General features: G+C 56.0%; 1 protein-coding gene across 2 annotated transcripts; it reads right to left on the bottom strand.

Moving 5' to 3' along the window:
- Positions 1–1,835: 1,835 nt before the first annotated feature.
- On the bottom strand, positions 1,836–8,256 carry S1PR5 (sphingosine-1-phosphate receptor 5). 2 transcript variants are annotated; one of them, XM_045989665.1, is made up of 2 exons: positions 6,974–8,256; positions 1,836–5,274 (listed from the first exon to the last, which is right to left on the bottom strand). In XM_045989665.1, the coding sequence occupies exon 2, from the start codon at positions 5,254–5,256 to the stop codon at positions 4,060–4,062; it is 1,197 nt and encodes a 398-aa protein (XP_045845621.1). In that variant the 5' UTR covers positions 5,257–5,274; positions 6,974–8,256; the 3' UTR covers positions 1,836–4,059. The 2 variants fall into 2 exon arrangements, with proteins under 2 accessions (XP_045845621.1, XP_045845620.1); XM_045989664.1 differs by lacking the exon at positions 6,974–8,256 and adding an exon at positions 6,541–6,668.
- Positions 8,257–10,942: the final 2,686 nt, after the last annotated feature.

The raw sequence follows: 10,942 nt of genomic DNA on the forward strand, positions 1-10,942 counted from the left end.
GCGGAAGCAGACGCTCAATGACTGAGCCACCCAGCCGCCCTGAGAGGATCTTAAGCAGGCTCCACGCTCACAGAGGAGGCCAATGTGGGGCTCCATCCCTGAGATCATGACCTGAGCTGAAATCAAGAGTTCGAGGCTCGGGGCGCCTGGGTGGCTCAGTGGATTAAGCTGCTGCCTTCGGCTCAGGTCATGATCTCAGGGTTCTAGGATCGAGTCCCGCATCGGGCTCTCTGCTCTGCAGGGAGCCTGCTTCCTCCTCTCTCTCTGCCTGCCTCTCTGCCTACTTGTGATCTCTCTGTCTGTCAAATAAATAAATAAAATCTTTAAAAAAAAAAAAAGAGTTCGAGGCTTTATCAATTGAGCCACCCAGGAGCCCCTAATTTTTTTTTTTAGATTTATTTATTCACTTATTTGACAGTGCAATCACAAGAGGGCAGAGAGGCAGGCAGAGAGAGACGGGGAAGCGGGTTCCCCACGGAGCAGAGAGCCCTGGTGGGCCTCCATCCCAGGCCCCGGAGACCATGATCTGAGCAGAAGGCAGAGGCCCAACCCACTGAGCAACCCAGGCGCCCCCTAATTTTTTTTTTTTTTAAAGAAAGACTATATATCTTTGAGGAGGCATAATCAAGGATACAACATTTACAGTTTTCTAATGAAATGGCTTCACAAAAATTTTAAAAAACAAGTATCTCATAGGAATAATTCTTGCCATATGTGATATACATTCATTCCTGAAAAGCTAGATGATAAACTGACCCAAATTTCAACTGCACTTGGGAAATCTGTTTCCTAAAGATGCTCTATATTAAATCTTTTTTAAAAGAAAAAAAAAGAGTCCATCTAAATGAAAACTAGGCGAATAATCGAAGGAAATGCCAGGCTAAAAAGCTGTTGGTCTAAGAAAAGATTCTGCCAGCCTTAGGAGTGCATTTTAAAGATTCAACATCTCTACTCAGTCTAGGATTTAATCCAAGCCGGAGGGTGGAAGGGGGTGCTGTTGAGTGAAGCTGCAGTTCCAGGCTGCTCCAGCAGGGGCGCCATTGCACAGTCAGAGAATACGCCGAGCGGCCCCCAGCTCTAAGGCAACCAGCACCTTCCCAGAATGTTTTTTTTTTTTTTTTAAGAATTTTATTTATTTATTTGACAGACAGAGATCACAAGTAGGCAGAGAGGCAGGCAGAGAGGCGGAAGCAGGCTCCCCGCTGAGCAGAGAGCCCGATGCGGGGCTCGATTCCAGGGTCCTAGGATCATGACCTGAGCCGAAAGCAGAGGCTTAACGCACTGAGCCACCCAGGCGCCCCCCAGAATGTGTTTGAAGCACTCTCATATCTCAAAATCAAACCTACTGGCCCTGTGACCCAGCGATGCCACTTGCAGAGATTTATCCAAGGTACACTTGCACACGTGCAAGAGGATGTACTGCAGTACTGTGTATAAAGGTAAAGGCTTGGACTCCACCCCCACCGCCCTCCATAGGATCCTGATGGGATATGTTGCGGGCACAACCCCGCTGTGAAATATTACGCATCCAGTGAAAGGGATTAAGGCATTTGCCTTATGGATGTTATCTCGATTTAAAAAAAAAAAAATGGGGGACGCCTGGATGCCTCAGTGGGTTAAGCCTCTTCCTTCAGCTCAAGTCATGATCTCATGGTCCTGGGACTGAGCCCCGTGTCAGGCTCTCTGCTCAGCAGGGAGCCTGCTTCCCTCTCTGTCTCTGCCTTCCTCTCTGCCTACTTGTGATCCCTCTCTCTGTTTGCAAATAAATAAATAAAATCTTTAAAAAATTTTAAAAATTTTAAAAAAGTAAAAAAAAATTTTTTTTAGTGCTATGGATCAAATTGTCAACCCCCATGCTCCCCCACAAGAAATATATGTTGAATCGCAAACCCCCAACACATGGTATTTGGAGATGGGTCTTTGGGAAGGATGAGGCCATTCATGGTGGGGCCCCATGATGGGATTTGAGCCCTTATAAGAAGAGACACCAGAGAGCTTCTTGATTTCTCTATGCCAAGAGAGGACACAGCAGGAAGGTAGCCATGTGCAAGCCAAGAAGAGAGTCCTCACTTGCACTAGATAAGGTTGGTGTGTTCATCTTGGACTTCCAAACCCCAGAACCGTGAGAAGTAAGTCTCTGCTGTTTCAACTGCTCAGGTAATGGTGTCTGTTATGACAGCCCGAGCCAACTAAGAGGGTAAGACAGTACAAAATCTGTGGGTGTGCGACAGTTTCCAAGACATACTATTAAGTGAAAAAGCAAAATGCAAAGCAGTGCTAAAATTGTATATAAAAAAAGAGCAGTGTTTACCTGTCAGCTCATTTATCCACAGAATAGCTCTGGAAATTTCCAAGGATTCCCCACAGCGATCACGTCTACAAGGGGAACTGGTGCTTTTCGAATTGTGTAAAATGTGAACAAGAGACTAAATCCCTTTACCATCATCCTATCAACCAACCAAACAATGGAGTGAGCTTCAGGTTCCCCTAGACTATAAAGGAGCCTGGGGTCAGGGGCACCAGGCCTAGTGGGAAATTAGGTCTAGTCCTGGGAGCATCCCAGTTTCAGTGTGTTTGTGTTCCAGGAAATAGGCTGGTTTCCCATGCATGTGGCCCGCAGGGACTACCTGAGCATGGCCAGTGGCTCCCAGGGTGAGTCGGCGGCCTCCAAAACACACTGGGGTCCTTACGGCTGCCTGCAGTTACACGGGTCTCCCGGCAAGTGGCGCTCGGTAGTTTGAGCCCAAAGCCCCTGCCCCTCCCCCGGGGCCGCAATGCGGCATTGGGGTCAGGAATGCGTCTAGGGACAGCCGGTACCCAGAGCCAGCATGCCTGGAGCCTTTTATGGGCACAAACAGGCCCCTGGTATCGCCCCCAGACAAGAATGCAGACCACTCAGGGAGGGAGCGTCTGCCCTTGCCATGCCCCTCTGAAGGAGCCAGACACTAGTCTAGGCCTGCGCCCCTTAAGGCCTGAGAGCCTGGCAGTCTGGGCTAGTATCCTGGCTCCCACACTGGGCCAGGTACTCACTGCTCATTTGTCAAATCGGGGTGAGGAAAACTACCTTGCAAAGTTGCAGTAAGGGTGAGGAAAAGGTGTGTCCTGGGCCTACCACTGTGGGGATGACTGGCCCCGCACAGTAAGCTGTAATTGTTCTTATTATTTTATTAGTTTTTTAATTTTTTTTATGACACCACACTCAAAGAAATCTTGTTTGGATAGGAACCGGCTGTCTTCCACAGTCAAATTTTAGTTTAGGGTGCCGTGTCTTTAACATTCCCTTCTCTAAACAGGATTCTTTTCTTTCTCTCATGCCTGCATTCACTTCCTCAGTAATTCTGTCTGCTGTCTCCAAAATCTATTCAGAATCCACATAGCCTGAGCCCCTATCCTTGCTCCTCTGGGCCAGGGCAGGCACTTTGACCTTGTTCTAGCTTCGACCTTCCCCCTCACAGAGATCTGTGAACATCTCAAGCAAATCAAGTCCAACGGCTACCTCCCACTCCACTCAGAGTAAAAGCAAAGTCCTCCACGGAGCCCACAAGGCTCTGCCCACTCTGCCCCCATCATATTCCTGCCTTTGTTTCCTCCCACCACCCCCCTCCGTTGTGCTCCAGCCGCGAGGAGATCTTTGCTTTTCTGAGGAGGTACAGGCATGTTCTGGCCTCAGGACCTTTGCGCTGCTGTTCCCTCATCCTGCAACGCTCTTCTTTCAAGTGTTCCCAGGGCAGTGACAGCTCGGCTTACAGTGTATGTCACACGTCTGCAGCCAAGCATCCCCTGACACCACGGATGGCATCACTGTATTGTAGCTGGAATTACCTCCATCATTTCTTCACTCTGTTATTGCCTGTGTTCCCCATCAGGATGTCAATGCCACGAGGGCCGCGGGTTTTGTCTGTTTCACTTACTGCCCTGAGGTTTAGCATAAATAAAACACGTTTCCCTTTGTCTCTTCTGCCGCCACCATCTTCAGCTGTTTTTCCTACCAATTCCTTATTTAAAAAGAAAAAGTCTGCCAAACAGCCCTTAGGGAGGGTAACGGCAGGCCAAAGGGCATCATTCGGCGGCCGGTGCGGGTACCAGGGTCCGGGCGGCTGTGGGCGCCCCAGGGCCGCCAGCGGAGACGCTCGTGTCCAGCCCGTCCCGCTGCGGGGACGAGCGCTCGGAGCGGCTGGAGCTGCCATCCAAGCCAGGGGGCAGCCAGCGGTTCAGGCCTTCCGAAGCCCCAGCGGGGCTCCCGGAGCCCTGGGAGGCGTCCTGCCCTCTGTGGCAGGGGCGGCGGCCGCAGCAGACCAGGCGCAGGAGAGCGAAACGCAGGTCGCGGTTGGTGAGCGTGTAAATGATGGGGTTCAGAAGCGAGTTGGCCATGGCCAGGCCCAGGAAGGGGTCGGCCTGCAAGAGCACGGGGCAGGCGCGCGCGGGGCACGCCACGTCGAGCAAGAGCAGTAGGAAGAGGGGGCCCCAGCACGCCACGAAGGCCAGGAGCACCACGCTGAGCGTGCGCAACAGCGCCAGCGAGCGCGGCGTACGGCGTGCGCGGCCCGGGGCGCCCCCCGCGGCCCCGGGGCGTCTCCGCAGGCGCCGCGCGTTGGCGCGCACCTGGCAGTAGATGCGCGCGTAGAGCGCGCAGATGGTGGCCAGGATGCCGAGGAAGGCGAGCACGCAGAAGAGCACGTAGGCCTTGGCGTAGAGCGGCAGGACGGTGGAGCAGGTGTCCAGGCGGCCCAGACAGTTCCAGCCGAGCGCCGGCAGTAGTCCGAGCAGCAGCGACACGCCCCAGGCGGCGGCCGCCATGGCCAGCGAGCGGCCCCGACGCGCGGCGGGCGCGGGTCCTCGGCGGGCCATGGTGAGGCGGCGCTCGAGCGCGATGGCCAGGAGGCTCAGCACGGACGCGGCGAGCGCCACGAAGACGCCACCTTCACGGGCGAACCAGAGCGCGGGCGACAGGCGCAGCGTGAGGGGCCCCGACAGCAGGATGTTGGCGGCATAAGCCGCGCCCGCCAGCAGGTCGGACAGCGTCAGGCTGCCCAGGAGCAGGAACATGGGCGCGTGGAAGCGCGGGTGGCGCCCCAGCACGAACAGCACCGCCAAGTTCTCGAGCACGATCAGGGCGCACACCGCCAGGCACACGACGGCGTCCGCACGCAGCCCCGCGCCCGGCTGGTAGCGCGCGCCGCGAAGCTTGCCCGTGTAGTTGTAATGCAAGACGATGACCTCGCTCACCGGCGCCGGCCGCAGCAGCCCCGACTCCATGGGCCGCTTGCCCCGAGGCTGCGGAGAGGTAAGGGACAGCGTGAGGCCTGGGGAGGTAGGTGGGCACGTTAGAGGCTCGCAGCCCTGGGGAAGGTGGCCCTTCCCACCACTCCACACTGACCCCGGGGCTCAAAGGGAGTTAGGGATGGAAAGGAGGTGGCCATGGAGAGGGGCAGACACAAAGACACGCCAGTAATATCAGGAAGGGACACGGGGACAGAGTCCCACAGGAAAGGGACACTAGTAAGTCACACATAATCAGGGATATCCAGGGGCAGATTCAATCATAAGCAGACAGAGACGCACACACGAATACAGTGACACGTTGACAATGACTTGTACTCACAGTCACACCTCATGGGGGAAACAAGAAAATATATTCACACAGGAGCGGAGCAACATAGCCAGAGTCACACAGGGACCCAAATTCAGCCACAGAGAGGGTCTCGCCCACTCGTTCAGGCCACAATTTCACAGCCTCCACCCTCAGCCAGCCCGGGAACCCGGAACCTCACAGTCTATGTGAGAAAGTTGTCTGCCCTCCCATTTTAGAGAGGCAGAGCCTGGGGGCAGCAGACAGGATCCAGATGGCTTTTGCAGAGGGGCGCACATGTCATTACAGTGTAATAATACTTCCTGCCCAAGACTTCACCCTCTAATCCCCTCACAGCTCTCAGTCCCAGTTTACAGACTGGAAACCGTCGACTCAAAAGTTCCTCGAATAAGAAGGGGACACGAGGGTTTTCATGTTTCAACACAAATACAGCTCCTCAGAAATGCTCAGACAGTCGTGGGAGTCCCACTTGACGGATGAGAAAATCGAGGCTGGGAACGGGAGCGGACTTACTTGCACAGGGCGGGGAAAAAAATGCACTCGGCTGGCATCGGTTGCCCTCGGGGAACGTGGCGCGAATATAGACCCAGGGAGTCACGGACTCAGCCACGCTGCGGGGAGGGAGGCATCAGAACCGTGCGGACACGGGTGACGCTCTGATGGGGACACAGAGCCAGAGGCTGGAAACAGGACTGAAGTAGCGAAACTTGCAGTGTGGCCAGGAGAGGGAGAGGGAGAGGGCGAGGCCAGGGGAGTCCAGGCGTCCCTTTTCCTATCCCCGGCCCCGGCATCCAGCCCTGGAGTCGCCGCCTTCCCTCCCACCCCCGCCACCCCCTTCCCCTGAGGCTTCCGGGGAGGTACAAACAGGGGGGCCGGGGGAGCGGTCAGGGCAATCCCCTGCGGGCCAGACTGAGCCCCGCGCCCCTGGAGACCCAGCGCAGTACACTCACCCCCGCGCCCTGGTCGTGCGCCCCGGCAGTTGCTCTGCCCCGAGCAGAGTGAGCGGACGCGGCTCCGGGGGCGGGACCGGAGCTGGCAGGCGAGGGGGAGGGCCCACAACGCGGACCTCTGGCGGTCGCCAGTAGTCGCCCCCTCCCCTTGGGGCCCGGGCACCCAGCCCATGGCTGCCAGCCTGTGCCACCCGCCGCGGCACCGGAGCGCGCCCCGTCGGCGACTGGCACCGGCGATCCCTTGGCTCCCCCCTCCGGGCCTGAACTGCTCTCCTAGGGACCGCTCCGTCGCGGTGGGAGGACCCGGAGAAGCGGGAAGGGGAGGTTCTCAGCAGGAGCCGCCGCAGCCTGAGCCTCTTCCTGCCCCCCCAGCAGAGGGGTCTCGTCTGTGCTCTGGGGCCTGGACACTGGTCCCTGCCCACTTCCCGCCTACCTTGCAGCTGAGACTCCGGGATGCACCCCAAGAACGCCCCGTCTGTCCGCGACGGATCCCAGGCGCGCAGGTTAGGAAGGGTCTTCAGTAAGGCAAGGATAGCCTCTGTCCCTGGACCCCAGCAGTCACCTTCGGGTGGCTCCGGGGTGCTGGGCCTTCTCCATCCCCTCCTCCCCCGCTCTCACACCTGGCTTAGAGGGAGTTGGGGAGGAGCAGGAGAAGGCAGGATTCTGGAGGGAACCTCCTTCTCCCCAAATGAGGAAGTTCTGGCTCCCCCACACCCCGTCTCTGCTACCCTTATTGCTCCCAACGATGTGATTTACTCATTTAACATGTTTCTGGGCTGTGTCCCCACCGGAAGGTCAGCCCCCACCGAGGCACAGCCCAGACGCAGTAAGTTATCTGCTGAGAGAGTGAATGAATGAATGAGTGTACCGTGGCTTTCTGTGTGTGTATCTCATTCATCAGATCTGGGGTCTGTCTCTCTTTCTCCTGGTCTCTCTCGTGTCTCTCTCAGTCGTTGGCTGTCTTTGTCTATGTCGCTCTCCCACGCCTCTCCCAGGCTTCCGCTTCTCCAACGGGCCAGTCCCAGCTGGCCCCACACCCCCACTCGAAGTTCCCAGGAGTTTCCTGGCCTGGCCCGGCTCCCCCACCCTCAGACCAGAGTCTCTAGCCAGGAAGGGGGGACTGGGATTTGTGGCTGCCATTTGACTCAGCCAAGAGGGGAGGATTTGGGGGGTGCCCCCCCGGTGAGGGATGGAGAGGGGCACCCAGTCCTGGTCATAGTCCCATGTAGCCCCTTGGGGATCCCTGAGGCTTCTACCCGCACTGCTCCTTGGGGAGACAGAAAGGTTCCCGCTTGCTCCAACCAAAGACACACACAGGGCCAGTGCAGCCAGTGGGGCCAGGATGGGGGGATGGGGAACGCCTGGGTGGGGGTGCCCCACAACCTGGCCTTCCAAGCCAGCAGGGATGAGCCCTGAAGATTCCCCAGATGCTGTGGGGCCACCCAGATGCTGGATAAATGACCCCGTTCTGTGAAAGGAAAGCCGCACCCTTTGTGGGAAGGTGGCCTCTTCACACCTCCCTGGGCTCTATGCTGTGCTGGGCCCTCCCACTGCCACCGTCCACCCCCAGGGTCCCTTTTCTGTAAACTAGGACCCTGCCTTCTCCAGCTCTGTGCCCCCACCCCTCTCCACCATTCCACACCTGTGGCCACAGTTCTTAATACCCAGATCAGGTCGGGCACCTGGGTGGCTCTGTGGGTTGGGCCGCTACCTTCAGCTCAGGTCATGATCTCACCGTCCTGGGATAGAGTCCCGCATCAGGCCCTCTGTTCGGCGAGGAGCCTGCTTCCCTTTCTCTCTCTCTGCCTGCCTCTCTGTCTACTTGCAATCTCTCTCTCTGTGTCAAATAAATAAATAAAATCTTTAAAAAACAAATACCCAGATCAGGTCCTTCTCCTGCTCTAAATTCTCCCATGGCTCCCTAGGTGACTCAAAGTAACTGCCAAAGTGCTCACCACCATCCACATGGCCCCGCTCTGTGTCTCCTTACTTACTTCACTGCTGTCCCTGCCTCTAGCCACCCTCTGCCCTCCTGCCCCAGTGGCCTCCTACAGATTCCTCACACAATTTAGGACCCTTGCTCTTGGGGATAAGTCACCCTTTCCCCCAACACTTCCCAGCTGGTCACCTCCTCAGAGAGGCCTTCCTTGATCTCTCTCCCTCCTCCCCAGTTTCACATGGTATTTGGCACCATGTGAAACTACCTTATTTATTTATTCACAGGGCCTGTGGTATATCTGTGCCCTAGACCCCCAGATCCGGGAAGGCAGAAACCCTGTCTGTCCCTCTGGCGTGATGTCATCTAAATAGAAAGGGTTTGGAGTCTGGCGCCAGGCTCAGCTACTCTGTAGTCTAGGACCGTGGGCAAATGAGCCTCAGTGGCCCCTTCTGTAAAATGGACTTAATAACAGTGTCCTCTCTGAGGGATACTGAGGATGAAAGGTATGATTAGAACAGAACCAGATGGAGCGCCTGGATGGCTTGGTGGGTTAAAGCCTCTGCCTTCAGCTCAGGTCATGAGCCCAGGGTCCTGGGATGGAGCCCGCTTCCCCTCCTCTCTCTGCCTGCCTCTCTGCCTACTTGTGATCTCTCTCTGTCAAATAAATAAATCTTAAAAAAAAAAAAAAAAAGAACAGAACCAGAATTTAAAAAACAAAAACAAAAAACAGAGCCAGGACATACAGTGAGAGCTCCATAAATGTTGGGTATTCTGGGTCAGCACTGTGTCCCTGAGGAGGAATTAGGAGGGGACTCAGCTCAGGCCTCATGGGCCTTAAGCACCCCCCACCCATCCTTCCCGCTCCCCCCCCAGCCCCAGTCAAGCCTGGTCTCTTCCCCAGGGAAGGGCAGCTCATGCCACAGCCCGCGCACCTGATGCGTGCCTGGGCGGGCACCCACCCAGCAGGTTCTGCTCCCAGCGCCCTCCCACGGGGGCTGCCCCACCCGATCAGCACCCACTCACAAAGCAGAGTCAGCACCAGCGAGAGGACAAAATGCCCAGCGCTGTGGTCTCAAACCCCCACCCGCCTGGAGGATGGCAGGACCGCAGGACCGCAGCTGGGGGTGTGTGTGTGGGGGAGGTTCCATTTCCCCCTCTCCGTGCCATTCGCTCGGATCCTGAGCCCTCCTGAGCCCTGAATGCCGTTGGCAGGGAGGAGCAAACTGACAACTCCCCCGCCCCCATCCCGGGCCTGGCCAGAGACCAGAGCAATCATGGTTGGGGGTGGGGCTCTCAAACTGGAGGCCCAAGGACCCCAGGCCTGTTCGCTCAGCTCGGAGGCCTCCCATTCAAATAACCGGCAGAACTGCCCGGAAACACTGTGCTTTAGCTGGTAAATTTGTTGCTTGCAGGGGTGCAGGCGAACAACTCAGGGACTATTTATATGCCAGTGTGGAACCAGCACGTACACAGGGCCGGTACCGACGGCCGGATTCGGGCTGGTGCAGAAGGAAGCTGCGAATGAGCAAGGTGGGCGCGCCTGGCTGGCTCGGGCGGTGGAGCATACCTGCTCTTGATCTCAAGGTTGTCGGTTTGAGCCCCACCTTGGGTGTAGACATTACTTAAAAATAAAATCTAGAAAGAAAGAAGAAAGGAAGGAAGGAAGAAAAACGGTGCTGGACTGTGGTTAGCAGTATGATGTATTCATTTTATTTTATTTTTTTTTAAAGATTTTGTTTGCTTATTTGATGAGAGACTCAGTGAACAGAGAGCGAGAGAGGGAACACAAGCCAGGAGAGTGGGAGAGGGAGAAGCAGGCCTCCCGTGGAGCAGGGATGCCAATGTGGGACTCATCCAGAAGCCCGGGATCATGACCTGAACCAAAGGCAGACGCTTAACGACTGTGCCACCCAGGCGCCCTGATGTGTTTATTTTAATAGGCATAAGGGGCGCCTGGGTGGCTCAGTTGGTTAAGGGTCTGCCTTTGGCTCAGGTCCCGGGTTCTTGGGATCAAGCCCCAGAGCAGGCTCCTCGCTTCTCTCTCTCTCTCTGATGCTTCCCCTTCTCATACTCTCTGTCTCTCTCTCGCTCGCTGACAAATAAATAAAATCTTTTAAAAAGATAGATATGAAAATAAATATAAGTGTGTGTATACATGGGTTAGTAAACACACACATATTTCCTGGCACTGTCTGCTGAAGGTTGGGAAGCATTGATACTCTAGGAAAAAATGAATACACTCAGCCCCCAGGTCTTTTTTTTTTTTTTTTAAGATTTTATTTATTTTACAGAGAGAGAAAGCACAAGCAGGGAGAGCAGCAGACAGAGAGGGAGAAGCAGACTCCCCGCTGAGCAGGGAGCGGGATACAGGGCTCCATCCTAGCACTTTGGGATCAGGGCCCGAGTGCAAGGGAGACGCCTAATGACTGAGCCACCCAGGTGCCCCAGCCCCAGGTCTTGCTC

The sequence above is a fragment of the Meles meles genome, chromosome 20 (assembly GCF_922984935.1).
Source record: "Meles meles chromosome 20, mMelMel3.1 paternal haplotype, whole genome shotgun sequence".
In the NCBI taxonomy this organism is placed as follows: Eukaryota; Metazoa; Chordata; class Mammalia; order Carnivora; family Mustelidae; genus Meles; species Meles meles.

Coding starts and splice junctions, on each gene's coding strand:
- S1PR5 (XM_045989665.1), bottom strand. CDS start 5,256: ATGGAGTCGGGGCTGCTGCGGCCGGCGCCGGTGAGCGAGGTCATCGTC.